The sequence below is a fragment of the Vipera berus genome (assembly GCF_964194415.1).
Source record: "Vipera berus genome assembly, chromosome: 12".
In the NCBI taxonomy this organism is placed as follows: Eukaryota; Metazoa; Chordata; class Lepidosauria; order Squamata; family Viperidae; genus Vipera; species Vipera berus.
In genome coordinates, this window is record NC_138215.1 from 8188482 (window position 1) to 8210286 (window position 21805).

The 21805-nt window shown below is 43.0% G+C and overlaps 1 protein-coding gene across 1 annotated transcript; it reads left to right on the forward strand.

Moving 5' to 3' along the window:
* Window positions 1–1377: 1377 nt before the first annotated feature.
* On the forward strand, window positions 1378–20558 carry CILP (cartilage intermediate layer protein; the record flags this gene model as incomplete). Its single annotated transcript, XM_081336995.1, has 9 exons — window positions 1378–1441; window positions 5843–5926; window positions 8472–8741; window positions 11060–11245; window positions 13297–13611; window positions 14792–14900; window positions 17161–17318; window positions 18189–19606; window positions 19662–20558. The coding sequence occupies 9 exons, from the start codon at window positions 1378–1380 to the stop codon at window positions 20556–20558; spliced, it is 3501 nt and encodes a 1166-aa protein (XP_081193121.1).
* Window positions 20559–21805: the final 1247 nt, after the last annotated feature.

The window sequence follows — 21805 nt, forward strand, 5'->3', positions numbered from 1 at the left end:
GGAGAGGGACCGTGGGTGTTTTGATCAAAATGCCCATTTTTGGCTAGATCCCTATCTGGTTGTGAATAATATTGGATGGAGGCAGGGACAAGCTATATTGTTCTTAGCTATGCCTCAAAGTAAGTTCCATCTTAACAGGAAAAAAATATACAAAACAGTCCGGTCAGTTCTTCATTCCTGAATCATTTTGGTTCTGGAGATGGTTCATCCTTCTCCAAAGGGATCTCCTACGGGGTTATAGGAAAGGACAATCTGCAGAAGAGATTCAAGACCAGAGCTGAAGCATGTAGACAAAGTTACATGGAACATAGAATCAGAGGGTTTGGAAGAGACCTCAAGGCAGGAGCCTTGTGCCGCCATCCCAGTCAAATGGTTTTTTTAGTTTATTTTTTTTTTTAAAAAAACCTCCAGCAACAGAGCACCCACACATCCAGGAGGCAAGTAGTCCACTGATTAATTGTTCTCACTGTCAAAAAAATTTCTCCTGACTTCTAGGTTGGATCTCTCTTTAATAAACCTCATCCCGCAACTTCTTGTCCTGTTTTCAGGTGCTTTGGAGACTACGTCAATCCCCTCTTCTTTGTGACAGCCCTTCAAGAACTGGAAGGCAGTTATCATGTCTCCCACCCCAATCCGTCTCTTCGATAGGCTAGTCAGGGGTAGGCAACCTTGGCTCTTTGATGACTCGTGGACTTCAACTCCCAGAATTCCTGAGCCAGCACTGGGAGTTGAAGTCCACCAGTCATCAAAGAGCCAAGGTTGCCTACCCCTGGGCTAGATATACCTAGCTCCCTCAACCGTTCATCATACAATTTAGCCTTCATGGAATGAAACGTGGGTGTATTTAAACCATGAAATAACTATATAAATCGCAAAGAAAGAATTTGCATTTGCCTGTGTTTACCTTTTATCGTGTGATACGAAGATCAGAGGGAGCACCGTCAGGCTTGTTGGACTGCCTCAGGACCAAGGACTTCTGCAAGCATCTCTGTTCTTATCCTGACGCAGTTAATGTCAGGAGTTTGGGGAAAACATTTCCCCTTGTTCCCATAAGTTAAACCAGGGCTGGACAACTCATTTTCTAACGTTAAGAGTTGGTACCATGTCCAACTGAAACGCTCAAGGAGAAGACTCCCTGAGGTCATGAGCTCATTGTTCAATTTGCCTACTCCCAAGAGAGTAGTTAAGAGGAAAATGGGAACAAAATCCTTCCAGACCGAGCCCATACTGAGGTAAAATGTGTCTTGTTTTCTTCTTCCCAGGTTGTTCTTCCATTTGGAAGCCCAAGGAGACTTTAAAACCAGAGTGCCCGATGATCAAGATCCGTCTGATCTGCTTGGAAATTAGCATCTGAGAATCCTGTTCGGGAGTTAAAGGATGATTGAACCACAGAGACAGCTTCTGCCTGCCTTCCTTCTTCTTGTAGTTGCCTGCATTTCTGGTGAGCATGGCTGACCTTCCTCAGATGTTCAAAATGGTAGGGTTGCTTTACACACTTGATCACCTGTCACACGGCCAATCAACCTAGAACTACCTGGACCGAGATGCCCTACGCACAGTCACTCATGCACTCATGACCTCCCGCTTAGACTACTGCAACGCTCTCTACATGGGGCTGCCCTTGAGGGCCACTCGGAGGCTTCAGCTGGTGCAGAATGTAGCCGCGCGAGTTGTGATGGGGGTTTCCCGATACTCCCATGTAACACCTCTGCTCCGCGAGCTGCATTGGCTCCCGGTTGCCCTCCGGGTGAGATTCAAGGTGCTGGTGATGACCTATAAAGCCCTAAATGGCGAGGGTCCAGGATATCTGAGGGAACACCTGCTGCCGGCATCAAGCTCCCTTCGTCCTGTGCGCTCCCACAGGGAGGGCCTTCTCACGGTGCTGGCGGCAAAAGATTGCCGGCGGGTAACACCCAGGGGGAGGGCCTTCTCTGTGGGTGCGCCTGCCCTTTGGAACCAGCTGCCCGTAGAGCTCAGGACTGCCCCTGACCTTCGCTCATTCCGCCGGGACCTGAAGACCTGGCTCTTTGAGCTTTCCGGACAGGACTGAGAATTTTTAATTTTAATTTTATTTTAATTGGGTTTTAATTGGAGTTTAACAGGGGTTTTATACGTTATTCAAGGACTAAATTTAATTATTTTAACTGTTTTTAACTGTTGTAATTTGTATTATTTTAAATACCTTGTGAACCGCCCTGAGTCCTACGGGAGAAGGGCGGTATATAAGTCCAATAAACATAAACATAAACATAAACATAAACTAAGGAGAAATTTCCTGACAGTCAGAAAAATTAATCAGTGGAACAACCTGCCTCCAGAAATTGTGAATGCTCCAACACTGGAGGTTTTTAAGAAGAGACTGGACAGTCATTGGTCTGAAATGGTGTAGGGCAGTGATGGCGAACCTTTTAGAGACCAAGTGCCCAACCTATGACTTTTTCAGACTAACTTTTAAATTCCTGAGTGGTTGTTGCACTGATTTTGCATGATTGGGAACACTAAAAATATCCCCCCCTTTTTTTTCTCTCCAAACAATACATTCAATCTATTTTCTGATTCACAACGAAGCACAAATAAGCCAGAAATGCTGGGTTCACGAGATATGTTAAGTCACCGAAAGAGAAGTCCAGATGTTTCTATATATTCTGTTATAGAATATGGTACAAATAAAATGAATGAGTGTTTAAAAGAAAGGAAAGGAAAAAAATCTGTAAATTATTAATATAATATTAGCATAAAATTAGCCCACTTGTTTAATGTATTGTTAAATCTAAATCATCTGGAAACATATTTTTTCCATCTTTTCATTTTTACATTATAAAGACAACCCAGATGGAAAACTAACGAAGTTTAATATTTTGGGCGCATGTCACATTTTTTTTATTAATTTAGTTTATTTTATTTATTTATTTAGTTACATTTATATACCGCCCTATTCCCTGAGGACTCAGGGCGGTTTACAGGAAATTAAAAAATCCACCATACAAAAGTTAAAAAAAACCAAATTAAAAAATATTAAATTGACCCTGTATAGTTAAATATGTTGCTTGAATATAATCTATGTCTCTTTAGTTAAAAGGACTTCTGTCTTTTACTTTGGTCATTGAATTTTTACCATGCAAATAGTACAATTTAATGCTTGGTCTTTCACATTTATGTGAAAAATAGACAAATTGATTTGTCTGTTTAAAGGAAATTTACATAAGCTGTTTGATTTTATATGTTTTTATTAGAATACACAGCTTTGTAAAATCTTTCCAGGTTTCGCTCCTGAAATTCCCTTTGTAAAGCAGAGTTAGAAACATAAACATTTCTTTATTCTTATGAACCTGTTTCAGATTTGCTCCTTTTACAATCCTTTATTTTTTTTCCCAAGAAAATATGGTCATCATAGATGTACACTTTCAATCTGTATTGAACTGCCTGCCTTTCCACTTTGACTAGCTTTGGTTGATTATTATTTTAACGAATTACTAGTCATTATTACATCATTACTATAATTACTGGATGACACCTATCTTCTCAAACATTTGCAGGATTTAGGAACAGAGAGCTTGAAACCGATCCATGGGTTTGCTTTTTTGTGACTGGGCCAAACAAGTCTTAGCCACCAGATGCACGACATTTTTCCATAATGATTAATGTGTATTGTACACTTCGTAGCAGTGGTGGGATTCAGCCAGTTCGCACCATCTTGACAGAACTGGTAGCTAATTTTTTGTTGCCCAGGCCCAGAATGGACTTCAGGAAGTGGCATCCACACAGAGAACTGGCTGTTCACATATTTGAATCCCACCACTGCTTCTTAGATGTGGGACTTGCAGCTGGACCTGTTCCTGCCCAGTACTTCCCTACCAGCCAAAACCTCAGAGGAGTCTCTAACTCATATCAGAGCTACTGAAGCAAAACCTTCCTATCTATTTGGAGAAAATGAGATAAACAGACTGGACCGTAAAGCTTTTTGGTCAATGTTTTAGGCTGCACTCTGGTTTTATAAAATGCCTTTTTTTTTAACCGCAGTGATGGAAAAAAAGGTTACAACTGAGTTCTTCCCAGAGAAAGGAATGCCAAACTGCTTTCCTTAAGCCAGGGGTAGGCAACCGTGGCTCCTTCATGACTTGTGGACTTCAACTCCCAGAATTCCTGAGCCAGCCATGCTGAGGGGAGAGAGAGAGGTTTCCAAGCTGAGCCATGCTGGCTCAGGAATTCTGGGAGTTGAAGTCCACGAATCATAAAAGAGCCAAGGTTGCCTACCCCTGCCTTAGGCCATCAAGAAAACTATATGAATATAACTGAATATTACCCCTATATGGATAAATGCAGAGATAGGTCAAAATATATGTAGGATATAAGTCATTGCAAGAAGCAATAGATGGAAGACAGAAGCAACCTAGAACTAAGGAGAGATTTGCTGACAGTGAGGACATTTAACCAGTGGAACAACTTTCTTAAGGATTTTGTTGTGCAGAGGTCTCCTTGTGCTACCAAAGAGTTGCACAGACAAGGAAGGGTACTGAGAGCAGTAAGAGTCACACAGTAACCACAAGAGTACACTGAGTTGTAAAAGCAAAAAGTAGTTTACTTTTGAGGTGGTGTAAAAATAAAAAAAATGCACAGTCAAAAATAAACAGTCCAAGTAGCAATCCAAAATACAAAGTCTTCTTACCAGTCCAGAGGTCAATACACAGTTCAGGTTTATCACAGAGCAAAAACAGTAATAGCAGAGAGCAGTGAATTCAGAGAGAGAAAGAAGCTATGTTACTAGCTCCCTCTTATGGCCATGAGAACACTTACACACCCATTGGCCAATTAACATCTTAAAGACATAATATCATGGTTAATATATTTTCAACCCAACATTGTAGGCTAACACCATATGCCTAACAAACTTGCCTTCAGAAGTTGAGGGTGCTCCAATGCTGAACATTTTTAAGAAGAGACTGGACAACCATTTGTCTGAAACAGTATAAGGTTTCCTGCCTAAGCAGGGGGTTGGACTAGAACAGCAGCTCCCAACCTTTTCTATACCCCACACCCCTAAAACTTTTTAATTTTAATTTTAACTGGGTTTTTTATTTTTCTCAGGGTTTTATTTAATCTTTTTTAATTTGTTTTAACGTTTGTATTGATTTTCTTTTAAATGCCCTGTAAACCGCCCTGAGTCCTTCGGGAAAGGGCGGTATATAAATCTAAATAAATAAATAAATAAAACGCTTCTGACTTATTCTCGCACCCCTTACAAAAGTTCAAAATAACAGCAACGAATTATGCATATACACTGTAATTTTGAAAAGCCAAGTTTTTGCACCCCCTGGAATATTGTCTCGCACCCCTGTTTGGGAACCTCTGGACTAGAATATCTCCAAGGTTCCTTCCAAATCTGTGATTATGGTGGGTGATGCAACTGAAGCCCACCTGCACATATAAAATATGAGAGGCTGCTATTGTGATTCTGTGCCTACCATCTTGCAGAATTCAACCCCCCTACAAATGCTGCTGGCTTGGAGCTAGTTTATTTATTTAAACAATTTATATTTCCCCCCCAATCTCATTTTCGCAACTCAGAATAGTACTGAGTTAGTTTTTTTTTTAAAATTAACACAGAAAGCCAAAATTAAACCAAAATTAAACCAACTCTAAAAACAATGACACTGATTAAACAATATTCAGTGTGCCAAGATGGACAACAAATGACGTATCTTATTTAGCCTACGTGTTGGGTTCACCCTAATTTCTTGGCCCCAGCATATTGGGGGAAAGCCAGATTTTAAAAACAGCCTATTCTCTCTCTTTTTTCACTTTTTCAGCATTTACTTTGGTTTCTGTCTTTCCCCTCCCTAAGGTGAACGGATTTTAAAACAATCAGTGCGCTGGATCGCCGCTGGACGAAAACCCTACAGCCTTTTGACAAAACACAATTCAGACAGTAAGTCATTTTCCACTCCAGGCAGTTCTGTTTTAAGAAAGAATTAAGATGCCATATGGTTGCTATTATGTTTTTTAAAAAAACAAATTAAAATGGCTTAATTTATGAAAGATCCTATCAGTCTGCCTCTATACTCTTAGATAATGGAAAACAAATTAATCCTAGCTGCAGCCTAATTCATTCTGGCTAGCACTCCTTCTGCTAAAAGTTAAAACTTTTACGTCTACCTGGGTTGTCAACATCTTTGTCCAGGTTTATAAGGCGGACGTTGCCTGACATCGTGAATCCCAAAGGGGATTCTCAGCTTTGCTAAGTGTTTACCAAGCAGCTTACTCTGAAGATTAATGTTAGATGAATTGCCACAAACACAAAGTGTTTGAAATCAAAGACATCTTTAAAAGCTGTGTGCAGCCTTTATCCCCCATCCCGAGTGAAATACACAGGGTCTCCTAACCACAAATGCTGTGGACAGAACAGGGTTTCTCCTGACTCCATCCTACATCAATGTGTAGATACTCAACAGCGAGACACTGGTGAAGCAGACACAGCAGCGCCTGCATTTTCGGTGTCGCACGAGAAAAGCACATCTTCCTTCCCCTGTCCTGACCACTTTCTGTAGAGGGCATCCTGTCATACAGCATCACAGTCTGGCTTAGAAGCATCACTGCTTCGGACAGGAAGGTGGTTCAGAGAGTGGTGAGGACGGCAGAAAAGATTATTAGCAGTTCACTCCCTTCCATCCAGGACATGGCATATAAGCAATGTTTGAGCAAGTTCCACAAGATTGTCTGGGATGCTACACATCCTCTTCACGACCTGTTTTCCTTGTTACCTTCTGGGAGGAGGAGGAGGCTTCGTGGTATCTAAAGCAGAACATCCAGATTCAGTCACGGTTTTATTCCATATAGCATCAACCTTGTGAACTCTCAAGTTTCCTCCTTCCGTTATGTATTCAAGATGGACAGTGATTAATATATATATTAACTATTTAGAACCTCTGGTATAAGAACACGGGCAATGAGCTATGGCTATAACACACGGAACTGTCAACAATCCACTTTTGACAACAGACACCCAGAGACAACTACATTCCCCAAAAATGGATGCGCAACGTCTCAAAGAAATACGGCCAACCTCAGCAAACAGACCATGAGTGGAGTGCAGACACCAATAGTATAAACGCGATCTCCCCAGCCCAGCGTTTCCATCCTGAGGACGTTGGCAGTTAGCCAACGAATGCTTGATCTTTTAACAATAAAAACCGTTTTAGTTTTTCTTATTCCATCCCAGTGTTCGCTTAGTTTGTTAATTTTAATATGCCTGGGATTTGCGTTTTTAATCTTATCAAGTAATGTGTGTGTGTGTGTGTGTATGTGGTGTATATATACAGAATTTCATTTTTAACATGGGCCAGTGTGCTCATAGTAAAAAAAGACAATAAAGGTTATTTAATCTTATGTTTCTTTCTCCATTACTTTGAGTGCTTGAAATCAGTGTGGCAAAAACAGAAATTCCAGGAAATTGGATAGTACGTGGGGCAAGTTGCTCATAAGGGACCTTCCCTAGTTTTCTTCAACTGTAAAGGAGATGGTGGGAGAATTGCAAGGTTCTATTAATGTAACTTTGCAATAAAGTAAACTTAGCTAGAGGTAATCCTTGACTTACAACCACAATCGAGGTCAAAATTTGCACTGCTAAGCAAGGCAATCAAGTGAGTTTTGCCCTATTTTATGATCTTTTTTTACCCTTGTCATAACTGTTAAGCAAAGCCTTGCAGTTGTTACGTAAATTATGTGACCGTTATGCAAATCTGGCTTCCCCCTTTGATTTTGGTTGTGGGAAGCCAGCTGGGAGGGTTACAGATGTTGATCACGTGACCACGGGACAGTGCAACTGTCCCAAACAAATGCCAGTTGCCAAGCAACTGAATTTTGATCACCTGACACGGGGACGCTGCAATAATTGTGTGAAAACCATAAATCCCTTTAGAATAGAATAGAGCTGGAAGGGACCTTGGAGGTCTTCTAGTCCAGCCCCCTGCTCAAGCAGGAGAACCTATATTACCATCTCAGACAAGTGAATCTTCTTAAAAATCTCCAGTGATGGAGCGCCCACGATTTCTGGTGGCAAGCTGTTCCGCTGGTTAATTGTCCTCACTCTTAATTCCAGGTTGCTTCTCTCTTTGATCAGTTTCCAACCATTTTTTTTGTCCTGCCCTCTGGTGCTTTGGAGAATAACGTGACCCCCTCTTCTTGGTGGCAGCCCCTCAAATAGTGGAACACTGCTATTGTGTCTCCCCTATTTCTTCTTTTCTTTAGACTAGCCAAACCCAAGTCCCGTAGCTGTTCTTCGTATGTTTTAATGGAAGAGGGGAAACTTTTTCCAGTGCCACTCTAATTTTGGACAGTCACTAAACAAACGATTGTAAGTCAAGGACTGCCTGTACTATGGCCTGTCTGTTTCCTGTCTGGTCTACTTGATAAAGGTGACCATTCCCCCTTTCTGTGGCCGTACAATTTGCAGCTCATCTTTCTCTCTGCTTCAGACCAAGAAATGTGGACCAGCTGGTTCAACATTGATCACCCCGGAGGGAACGGTGATTACGAGCGCCTGGATGCCATTCGCTTCTATTACCCGAGCAGGGTGTGTCCAAGACCCATCCGCCTTGAAGCCCGGACCACCGACTGGGTCCCCGCAGCCAGTTCAGGTCAGGTGGTCCACTCCAGCGTCCATGAAGGGTTCTGGTGCCTGAATAAGGAGCAGCCCCTGGGGCAAACATGCTTCAATTATGCCGTGCGTTTTCTCTGTCCTCCAGGTAAGAGGTGTGTTTAATTTTTCAGGAGGGGAGGGGTGCAAATAAGAAGAAAGGCAATACTATGGGATGTCGATGCAAGGGATCTCTAGGAGTTTAAGTTTAAGTTTAAGTTTTATTTAATTTGTATACCGCCCTTCTCCTTGGTAGGGACTCAGGGCGGTTCACAGGGCATATATAAAAAAGACAATACAAAAATTAAAAAAGATTAAACCCATGCCCAGTTAAAACAGTAATACAAATCTAAAACGACAAATTAAAACCCATAATCCCCCGTCAGGCCAGACCAGCCATTTCAAATAGGTGGGTCTTCAGGCCACGACGGAAAGTTCGGAGGTCTGATGCCGTCCGGAGCTCTACCGGCAGTTGGTTCCATAATGCCGGAGCGCCCACAGAGAAGGCCCTCCCCCTGGGGGCCACCAGTCGGCATTCCTTGACTGGCGGCACCCTGAGGAGGCCCTCTCTGTGGGAACGCACAGGGCGGAGGGGAGTTGATGCCGGCAGCAGGTGGTCCCTGAGGTATCCCGGACCCATGCCATGTAGGGACTTAAAGATCGTAACCAAAACCTTGAACCTCACCCGAAAGACAACTGGTAACCAATGCAGCTCGCGGAGCAAAGGTGTAACATGGGAGTACCGGGAAACTCCCAAGACAACTCTCGCGGCCGCATTCTGTACCAGTTGGAGCCTCCGAGTGGTCTTCAAGGGAAGCCCCATGTAGAGAGCATTACAGTAGTCAAGGCGAGAGGTCACGAGCGCATGAGTGACCGTACACAGGGCATCCCGGTTCAGATAGGGCCGCAACTGGCGCACCAGGCGAACCTGGGCGAAAGCCCCCCTAGTCACGGCCACTATATGATCTTCCAGGGTAAGCCGTGAATCTAGGAGGACTCCCAAGTTGCGAGCCCTATCCACGGGGGGTAAGAGCTCACCCCCCATAGAAAGAGATGGAACATTTTGAATGTCCCGGGATGCCGGAATGTACAGCCACTCAGTCTTGTCAGGGTTGAGTTGAAGTCTGTTCCTCCCCATCCAGACCCGAACCGCCTCCAGGCAACGGGACATCACAGCGAGGGCATCACTGGGGTGGAAGATCTGAGCCGCATTTTGGGAGGAAGATGCTAGTGGAGGCCTTGGTGCTCCTTGAGCTTGGTTGCTTTCTTGCAGACGTTTCGTTACCCAATTAGGTAACATCATCAGTGCTAGAAGAGAGTGGGGTTTGCCTTCTAGCACTGATGACGTTCCCTAGCTGGGTAATGAAACATCTGCTTGATTGATAGCTTGCAGACATTTTATTATCCAAATAGGAATAGAATAGAATAGAATAGAATAGAATAGAATAGAATAGAATAGAATAGAATAGAATAGAATAGAATAGAATAGAATAGAATAGAATTACAAAAGAATGGAATGGAATGGAATGAAATAAAATAGAATAGAAACTTTATTGTCACTTTATTGTCACCTGAAGATGCACTGATGGGGCACTGATGATGTTACCTTGTTGGATCATGAAACCTCTGGAAGCCAACAAAGCCAACAAAGCCAACAAAGGACTTCACAGTTCAGCCCTGAGCTATAGACATTTTTTATTGGAAGATGTGAGCATTTGACTGCATTCACAAAACATACTTAATTTTGTATCACAGCTAGCCCGTGCTCTGACTTTGCCAGGAAAACTAGCATGACACCTAGACAACTGGCATGGAGAGAAATTTCATCTCCAGGACAGAAGAGTAGAACTTGATCTGTCAGGCAGATCTCACTTGTCAGTCTTGATAGCAAGCAGAGACTATTAGAGCTCTGGAAAATTAAACTCAGGCAACCCGTTAAAAGCCATGTGGTTGTCCTATTCAGTTTAGCTTTAAAAAGATGAAGAGGTCAAGGCATCTCCAAAGACATAAACAACCAAAAAATCAAGTTGCATGTTTAAAAAGAGGCAGGGCTTCAATTACATGCTCATTCGGTGCCAAATTGAATACATTAAATTAAATTCTTCATCAATGTTAATGCAAAGAGCACACACACCATCAGGCAAAACCAATAAACTTGAGTGTCACTGTCACGCTGAAAGGGCTCCCATGATAGTTTGCAGCTACCCAGGACAAACAATTTTGTAATGTTCACTGTGGCGAACCAGCTCATCATCATACACCTTGCTATCAGGGTGGGGAAGCAGTGAAGCTGCTTCTAGAAGCCATCACCAGATTCTTCACTCCACAAGAAGAAGGTCGTTTCGTTCTACCCTTGCTTTTCAAGTCTTCTCCGACTCATCTTGCTCAACCTCTTAAGACAGCTGCTGGCTTGTGTCTTCTTCCAAGGCTTTTCGGCTGGCAATTCCAAATCAGTTTGGTCTTCGTGGTCAACATGGAGCCCCTGTTCTGGAAAATGTGACCAAGCTGGGGTGCAGACTCGGAGAAGGACATGCCTTGCAGGTACTTTCATGGATCCACGTTGCAAGGACGTCCGTGAGGAAGAGAGGGGTTGTCTGGGACCCCCTTGCACAGGTATTTTCCGAGAACGTGATGACTGTGAAATTGAGTTTAACAAGATGTATGGAGCCAGGGCATCTAAAGGGGGGCTGCTGTAGAAAAAGAGGGGAGCAGCTTCTGGGCAAGTGAAAGAGGATTTAAGCCTGCCTCACTCAGGGGCTGAAGATAAGATGGTGGCAACATCTGGGGGGGACCCAGCGGAAAAGAGATTGTGCCAGCTGTGCTCGTACCATGATTGATTATTAGCCCTTGGAGAAAGGTCCGTGCAGGGTGAGCACATCTAGCTGCAAACACAAGATGGCAGCAAAGAGGTACAAAAGACTGCAGCTTGTTGCCACCTTGTGGCCATCTGGATTACCTACAAGGTTCGACGGACTACAACTCTGTGGTTGGGGAGTCACCCTCCTTTTCTCCTCTCCTAAACAGGATGCCTAAGAGGAGAAAAGTTAAGGAATGTTTTTGAATTCCTAGCTGCAGCCTAATTTAATAATAACCTTCTGCTGTGGGAGAGCATGAATATTTTCATTGCTTTGGGGTGATTCAGATAGGCACCACAGCAAACACTGCCTTCAAAATGTATTTGATATTTTCAGAATTGCAGTAAGATCGAGCTTTTGGACATAACTCCTTCCTCTGCCTCTGCATGATTCATTGGGGGCATCTCTTGTTTTAGCTAAATCAGCTAAACTAGCGTTTCTCAACATCAGCCACTTTAAGAAGTGTGGACTTCAACTCCCAGAATCCCCCAGCCAGCCGTTCTTCAGTTCTGGGAGTTGAAATCTACATATCTTAAAGTGGCTGAGAAACACTAAGCCAGGTGTCTCCAACCTTGGCCTCTTTACTTCCTCTTCACGACCTGTTTTCCTTGTTACCTTCTGGGAGGAGGGGGCTTCATGGTATCCGTAGCAGAATATCCAGATTCAGCCACAGTTTTGTTCCATACAGCGTTAACCTTGTGAACTCTCAGGCTTCCGTTATATATTCAAGATGGACAGTCTTTAATATTTATTTGTTAGGTATATGTAGGGGTGTGGGTCTGTAAATCGCCCTGAGTCCTATGGGAATAGGGTGGTACATAAGTCAAATAAAATAAAATAAAATAAAATAAATAAAATAAATAAAATAATAAAATAATAAAATAAAATAAAATAAAATAAAATAAAATAAAATAATAAAATAAAATAAAATAATAAAATAAAATAAAATAATAATAAAATAAAATAAAATAAAATAATAAAATAAAATAAAATAAAATAAAATAAAATAATAAAATAATAAAATAAAATAAAATAAAATAATAAAATAATAAAATAAAATAAAATAAAATAAAATAAAATAAAATAAAATAAAATAAATAAATATGTGTATATAGTATGGTTAGGTGTGTGTCATGCATGGGTTCCACTTTGAGACTGGGCAACTAAATTTCATTTTTGATGTGTGCCGTTGTGCCCACAGTAAAAAAAAAAGACAATAAAGGTTATCTTATCTTATCTTATCTTATCTTATCTTATCTTATCTTATCTTATCTTATCTTATCTTATCATCTCATCTCATCTCATCTCATCTCATCTCATCTCATCTTATCTTATCTTATCTTATCTTATCTTATCATCTTATCTTACCTTACCTTACCTTACCTTACCTCTTTTGTATCTTATATCTTATCTTATATCTTATCCTGTCTTGTCTTGTCTTGTCTTATCTTATCTTATCATCTTACTCCCAGAATTCTGGGAGTTGAAATCCAAACGTCGTAAAGGGGCCAAGATTGGAGACCCCTCACTAAGATGATCAATTCATCCCACGATAGAGAACCTGTGGCTCTCCAGATTATTTCTGAATGTCCTCTCCTTTCTAGCTCAACACTGATTATACTTGCAGAGTTGCTGAGACCTTTTGTGAATTTTTGTGAGGTTTAGAAAAAAAACCCTTCTAGAAGATTCACTGGTGAAAAATGACTGGTTTGTTTGCTCTTCTTCCTCGCCTGGCTGATTTTACAGAGAAAGAGGCAATATATATATAAAATAATCTGGAGTAACTCATGCTTTTCTTACACATTTCAGTTTGCAACATGACTTGCTCCAGGGGTTGGGAGAATGCCGACTGCAGTGCATGTTTCTGCCAAGACCATTTACTCCGTGGCACCGTTTCCCTTCAAGATGGTGCCCGGGCAGCTGGAGCCCGCCTCTATCTGCAAGCGAAGCCATCAAAGTTCTTAACAGAGTCAGACCACAATGGGGCATTTGAAGTTCCTGGCCTGTGCCCTGATGGAAAAACCACACTACAAATTAAAAAATCCAAGTACGTGACAGATGTGATCACTTTGTCAGAGAGCGCTGAAAATTACTCGGCCGTTCATATCTACTTGAAAAGAGCAGGTAAGGAATCGTTGGGTCCCAGTTCAGTGGCAGAAGAGATTTCATGAGTCCCGGGGTTTCATAGGATTGTAATAGCAATAGCGCTTAGACTTATATACCGCTTCACAGTGTTTTTCACAGTGCTTTGCAGCCCTCTCTCAGCTGTTTACAGAGGCAGCATATAGCCCCACAACAATCTGGGTCCTCATTTTATTGACCTTGGAAGGATGGAAGGCTGAGTCAACCTTGAGCCGGTGAGACTGCAAAACTGCTGGCAGCCGGCAGTCAGCAGAAGTAGCCTGCAGTACTCCACTCTACCCACTGCACCACCTTAGCTCTAACCATGGTGCATGACCACATCATCTTCTACAGAACACGTGTAATCAAGATTGCCCCCACAGTGCATGCTCATGTGCCATGATTATGCAGAAGAGAGGGGCTAGAGGGGGGGGATATGATAGAAGTCTTCCAATACTTGAGCGGCTGTCACAGAGGAGATTTTATTTTCCAAAGCGCAAGAGGTCAGGACAAGAAGTAACTGGTGGAAGTTCATTAAAGAGAGCTTTGACCTAGAACTAAGGAGAAACTTCTTGACAGTGAGATCAATTAATCACTGGAACGGCCCACCTCCAGAAGTTATGGATGCTCCATCACTGGAGGTTTTAAAGAAGAAAACTGAATGGCCAATTGTCCAGAATAATATAGGGTCACCTGCTTGAGCAGATGATTGAATTAGAAGATGTCCAAGGTCCCTTCCAACTTCATTATTCTGTTATTCTTCATTAATCTATGTTCTAATAGCAGAGAGCAGATCTGTCAAAAATCTTTGTCTCAGCCCAACCCATCTCACAGGGTTGTTGTTTTTGTTGAAGAAAAAAAAAGAAGGAGGACTTTTAGGTGTGTTTGCTGCCTTTATGAATCTTGCCTGAAGCAAGATTCAGCTGCCAATTGAATCGAGTCATCCTTCCCCCAACCTGGATTCCGTGTCGACATGTGGACTTCAACTCCCAAATTCTCAGCAAGGATCACGCTGGTGGGGAGTTCCAGGCACTGAAATCCCTATTTCTGTAAGGGGTCGAGGTTGGCAACACTGCCATACGTCCATCTCAGAGGCTCTTCCGGATGAGTAAGAAGGAAGTATGGAGGTCAGCCAAGCTTGGCCATTCCAACGGGTGAGGGTTCAAATGCTTCTCTCTTTCAGAAAAACCATACATGGCGACGCACCCAGAAAACAAAGCGAGGAGGGAAGGCCAAAGTGTGTCGTTCTGTTGTCATGCCACTGGAAATCCACCACCTGGTAGATATTTGTGGTAAGAAAATAAAATGGGATTGCAGGAGGAGATGTGCGCTGATTGCTTCCTAAATTAAAGATAATCCTTGATTTACGGCCACAGTTGGAACTAGAATTTCCATTGTCAAGCAAGATGGCGGCTGAGTGAGCCACGTCCTATTTTGCAATCTTTTTTTTGGTCGGGGCTGTTAAGCAAATGACTTCAATTTTTAAGTAAAAATAGAATAAAAAATACAACATTGTTAAGTGAATCTGGCTTCCCCTATTGACGTTGCTTGTCAGAAGACAACTGAGAAGATTGCAAATTGATCACATGACCTCAGGGAGTGCTGCGATGGTGGTTAAGTGCAAGGACGGATGGTAGGTCACTGTTTTTCAGTGGCTCTTGTAACTTTGAATGGTTGCTAAACCGATGGTTGTAAATTGAGGACTATCTATAGTTCCAAATGGTACAAAGCTAGCAACATCTTCATGTGAGGAACATCAACCTGGGTACTTTCCCAGCATTCTCATGGGCTGGCAGGGGAATGCTGGGATCTGAAGCCCATTCATGTCGAAGGCAGTAGGAAGGACTAGAACACCTCCAAGGTCCCTTCCAGCTCTATTCTATTCCATTCCATTCCATTCTCTATTCTATTCTATTCTATTCTATTCTATTCTATTCCGTAATTCTATTCTATTCTATTCTATTCTATTCTATTCTATTCTATTCATTCCATTCCATTCCTACTATTCTATTCTATTCTATTCCATTCCATTATTCTATTTCTATTCTATTCTATTCTATTCTATTCTATTCTATTCTATTCTATATTCTAATTCTATTCCATTATTCTATTCTATTCCATTCCATTCCATTCTACTATTCTATTCTATTCCATTCTACTATTCTATTCTATTCTATTCTATTCTATTCTATTCTATTCTATTCTATTCTATTCTATTCTATTCTATTCTATTCTATTCTATTCTATTCTATTCCATTCTATTATTCTATTCTATTCTATTCTATTCTATTCTATTCTATTCTATTCTATTCTATTCCATTCTATTCTATTCTATTCTATTCTATTCTATTCTATTCTATCTATTCTATTCTATTCCATTCCATTCTATTCTACTATTCTATTCTATTCTATTCTACTATTCTATTCTATTCTATTCTATTCTATTCTATTCTATTCTATTCTATTCTACAGATTGGTATTTTAATCTTTCATGGAATATCTGAATCTCTACTATACTCCATCCCTATTTTCTTTCCCTTCATCATTACCATCAGAGTTGGAGGGGACCTTAGAGATCTTCTAGTATAAGGTGTATACCTTATACCATTTCAAACAAGTGGATGTCCAGTTTTTCCTTAAAAGCCTCCAGTGATGGAGCACCCACAACCCCTGAAGGCAAGCTGTTCCACAGATTGATTGTCCTCACTGTCAGGAAATTTCTCCTTCATTCCAGGTTGCCTCTCTCCTCCATTAGTTTCCATCCATTGTTTCTTGTTTTGCCTTCTGGTGCTTTGGGGAAAAAAGTTGACCCCGTCTTCTTCGTGGAAGTCCTTCTTGGACTTGGACATTAGATGGCAAAATTAGATGGCAAAATCTGGAAGAGATGTGCATTTACAATATTGTTGAAATGCCTTGTAGAGAGCAGGGGATGGCTACATCCCCAATCTGTCACACACACCCCCACCTCCCAAGCAGCTGCACTTAAGCCCAGCCTTCTGAGGTTGACCCGATGGCAAAAAAATTGCCCTAACTGAACTTTGTAGATCAACTTGTCTGGTAAGAGAACTGTTTTTTTGCCCCCAGCCGTTTTGTCCAGGTTTAGAATAATGGAAAATAATTCTACAAATCCTCTGCTGTTAGGTAAAGGTAAAGGTTCCCCCGCACATGTGTGCTAGGGGCACACATGTGTTTCTGACTCTAGGGGCCGGTGCTCATCTTCGTTTCAAAGCCAGCGCTTGTCCGAGGACGTCTCCGTGGTCATGTGGCCGGCATGACTAGACGCCAAAGGCGCACAGAACACTGTTACCTTCCCACCATAGTGGTCCCTATTTTTCTACTTGCATTTTTACGTGCTTTCGAACTGCTAGGTTGGCAGAAGCTGGGACGAGTAACAGGCACTCACTCTGCTACGTGGCACTCGGGATTCGACCCGCCAAACTGCCGACCTTCTCATCGACAAGCTCAGCGTCCTAACCCACTGAGCCACTGCTGTTAGACACCTAGAAACAAAAGAGTTTTGTTTCTCAGTTGTTACTCTGATGTTCCTTATAGGTTCCACAACGATACGCTGCTGGACCCTGCCCTCTATAAATACAAAAGCAATTTGGTTTTGAAGAATTTGAAGATGAACCAAGCCGGACGGTATTATTGTAAGACCAGCAATGAAGCCGGTTCGGTCAAGTCTCAAAGCGCAAGCCTTTCTCTCACAGGTGAGCTGTTTGGGGGATGACCTCAGATGGACGCTATTGGAAATAGTGACCTATGACCACTTTTCACATGACCGTTGCAGCATCCCCAGGGTCACGTGATCAGAATCAAGATGCTTGGCAACTGGCATGTGCTTATGACTGTTGCAGTGTCCCGGGGCCACGTGATCCTCTTTGGTGACCATCTGACAAGCAAATTTAACGGGGAAGCCAGGTTCACTTGACAGCTGTGTTACTAATTTAACAACTGCAGGGATTCACTTGACAAGTGTTTCAAGAAAGGTCGTAAAAAAAACTGTCTTGCTTAGCACAAGAAATTTGGGGGGCTCAATTGTGGTCATAACCTGAGGACTACCTGTATGTTCTACTTTGGTGAGGACTTTTCTTATGACTCGAACCAGGGTTAAATCGGGGTGGATAAAAGGATTTTCCTCTTTTGAGGTAGCCTGATTATAAATAAAACTGATGGTCACTCCGCCCCTCCATCCGGGCTTAGCATTTTTTTCTTAATGGGGTAAAAAATTTCAAGATGCCCAATTTCTCCCTCTAGAAAAATCCTGGTCTTGCCTCAAAGCATGAAGTTGCCCCCTTCTCCTCCTGTTCCGCATTGTGATCTTTGCAGGGCTTTTTTTGTCATAGAACGCTCAGAACGGAGTTCCAGCACCTTTTTTGGATGGAACCTTGTAGGGTAGGCAAGGCGGGTTGTATGAGATGTGCGAGTTCCGGCACCTTTTTCTTTTACAAAAAAAGCACTGGATCTTTGTAAAAAGTTACATGCCACCAATCAAAAGGTGGCCCGTCCCTGCTTTAAGACAACTCTACCAGGGAAATGGGCACAACTTGATAGTAACATATGGAATTTGGTTTTAACAGCAAAGGACAAAGCACCCTGCGACTCCAGGCCTGAGAGTTATCTTATCCGACTGCCCCACGATTGCGTTCAGAACTCAACCAATCCTTTCTATTATGACGTTGGAAGATGTTCACCCACTACGTGCTCCGGAATGTTACGCGAGGGTTTCTGGTGCCAGGACACTATTGCCTACTGTTGTGGGGTCTCCAAGATGGAAACACGAGAAATCACATGTGCTGGCTACGCACTTCCCGTCAAGGTGACTGTGGAGTGTGGCTGCCAGAAGTGCACCGAGGTCAAGGTGACCGTGCGAGGAAGAGCTGTGGCTTCTGATACGGGAGAGCCCCTGCGGTTTGGTCACATCTATGTGGGGAACAACAGGATCAGCATGACGGGCTACAAGGGCACTTTTTCTGTGCAAGTGCCCCCAAACACGGAGAGACTGGTCCTCACCTTTGTGGACCGCCTGCAGAAGTTTGTAAACACAACCAAGGTGTTGCCGTTCAACAGAAATGGTGGGGCGGTTTTCCACGAGATCAGGATGTTAAGGAAAAAGCCACCGGTCACACTAGAATCCACGGAGACCAATATGATTTCCTTGGGAGAAATGGAGGGAGAAGATCCAGTAGCTCAACTCGAAATTCCTCCCAATACGTTTTACAGACTGAATGGAGAACTCTACGCGGGGAAAGTGAAAGCCAGCGTGACTTTCCTGGACCCCAGAAATGTCTCCAGTGCAGCCACGGCACAGTCTGACTTGAATTTTGTAGATGCTGAAGGGGACATGCTTCCTCTGCGGACGTACGGCATGTTTTCCATGGACTTCACGGACGAAACGGCCAAAGAATCACTCAATGCAGGCCAAGTGAAGATCCACCTGGACTCTGCTCAGATCCAGATGCCAGAGCATCTGCAAGGGATGAAACTTTGGTCTCTGAATCCACAAACAGGTTTGTGGGAGGAAGAAGGGGATTTTGAATTGGACCACAGCAGGCGTGGAAAGAGAGAGGAGAGGACATTTCTGGTGGGCAACATGGAGATACGAGAAAGGAGGCTTTTCAACTTGGATGTTCCTGAAAATAGACGGTGCTACATCAAGGTGCGTGCTTACCGAAGCGAGAGATACCTGCCCAGTGAACAGGTTGCAGGTGTGGTTGTTTCTGTTATCAACTTAGAACCAACCCCAGGATATTCTACCAACCCTAGAGCTTGGGGACGCTTTGACAGTGCCGTCACTGGCTCTAGTGGCGTTTGTGTCCCAGCTTTCTGTGATGACCAAAATCCAGAGGCCTACAGTGCCTACGTCATGGCTAGTCTCGGGGCAGAAGAACTTGAAGCGGTTGCCTCCTCTCCCCAGCTTAACCCTTTTACTGTGGGAGTGCCACAACCGTACCTCAACAAGCTCAAGTACAGGAGAACAGATCACCTGGATCCCAACGTGAAGAAAACGGCGTAAGCTCAAGTACAGGAGAACAGATCACCTGGATCCCAACGTGAAGAAAACGGCGTTCAGGATCAGCGTGGCCAAGCCTACTCCCAATGTCGCTGGAGAGAGCAATGGTCCCATTTATCCTTACGAAAAGCTACACGAATGTGAAGTTGCTCTCCCCACCGCGGCTCACTTCAGGTTTTACAGAGTGGAAGGAGACAAATATGACTACAACACCATTCCTTTTAATGAAGATGACCCTGTGAACTGGACAGAAGATTACTTGGCTTGGTGGCCCAAGCCAATGGAATTCAGGGCGTGTTATATTAAAGTGAGGATCAACGGGCCCCTTGAAGTGATTGTGAGATCTCGCAACACAGGGGGCACCCATCCATGGACTGTCGGCCAGTTGTACGGCATCAGAGATGTGAGGAGCATCCGTGCTCTGGACCAGCCTAACCTTTCAACGGCGTGTCTAGAATTCAAGTGCAGCGGCATGCTGTACGACCAAGAACGTGTCGATCGGACGCTGGTGAAGATCATCCCCCAGGGCAGCTGTTACAGGGAGAACGTGAACAACATGTTGCATGAATATCTGGTAAACCACCTCCCAGTTGCAGTGAATAATGACTCCAGCCAATATACCATGTTGGCTCCTCTCGATCCGCTTGGTCACAACTATGGGATCTATACCGTGACTGATCAAGATCCTCGGACAGCCAAAGAAATAGCTCTGGGACGATGTTTTGATGGGACATCTGATAGCTCTTCAAGAATTATGAAGAGCAACGTGGGCATAGCCTTAACGTTCAATTGTCACGAAAAAGACACTCGAGAAAACGCGTTCCAGTCTCTAAGGAACGTGCCCAGCCGGTTTCCAGCAAGCCCTTCTAGAGAGAGAACTGGACTAAGAAGACGAAGTGAAATTCCTCTGCATAGAGTCACACAAAAAGTCCAGTAAGCTTTGGTATCCCTTGCTCCTGAAGGGCAGCTCTGCAAGAACCCCAGGCCCTCCTGTTAATTCATGAACTAGAGACAACAAATGTCCTTGCCCATACTTTTTAAGAGTTTTTACTAAACGGTTTTGCACATGCAATAAGAAATATAGACAAAGAAAAGGGGGGGAACGGTAAATGTGAAAAAAGCAAGTAAAAGAAAGTGGAAAAAAGCAGATAATCCTTGCCAATATTGATGGGTATGGGAAGGTTCTGCTCATGCAATGCTTTGCGTGTCCTTGAAGGGATTTCATTGGCCTTCAGAGACATGCAAGAAGCATCTTCAAAGAGCCAATGATGAATCAGATTAGGTTTTCCTTCTGGCACCATCCAGATGTGTTGACTTCCAGCGTATTAATTCCCAAGTAGCATGGAAGTTGTCCCCTCATACCAGGAAGATACGGGGAGTCTTTAACTTACAACCATTCATTTAGCAGCCGTTTAAAGTTACAACGGGCCTCACAAGTCCTTGCACTTATGACTGTAGCAGCATCCTCACAGTCGTGTGAGCAAAATTCAAGTGCTTGGCAACCGGCATGTATTTGCAATGGTTGTAGCACCCGGGAACCACGATCGCCATTTGCGACCATGCCAGCTGGCTTCCAACAACAAAATCAAGGGGGGGGGGCAGGGGAAAGCTGGATGCACTTATTGATCATGTGATTCATTAAGCCACTGCAGTGATTTGCTGAACAAGCATGGCAAAAAAGTCATAAAATCGGAGGTATACACTTAAGAGCTGCTTTACTTAGAAGTAGAAATTCTGGCCACCGTTGTGTCGAGGATCAGCTGTAACAGACTGGAGGCATTCAAATTATACATTTTCTTTAAAAAAAGAAATAGGCAGCTGGTAGCTAATAATACCTGTATAAAATCGAGTCATTTGCATTTGGGCTATTAAAAGCCATGATTTCTGGAGAATCAAAGCACCTCCAGGGCTGGGTTCTCCTCAATGGTATGCTAAACTTGTTTTACATTGAATAAACCATCATTGGTTGGGTTTGCAATTACGTTAAACCACAACGCTATTTCTTTGGCTTTGGCTTAACAAGTTGAAAGGTGCAGCATTAATGACTTACTGCCTGAAATTCTTGAATTCAGCAATAAAATTAAAGACGATAAATTTGCCTGCTTTATTTTTTTCAATGTTTTGCAAATGCTTTCACCTGTCTACGTATCTGTCAATAGGGATGGCTCCCTCTACTTCAGCCCA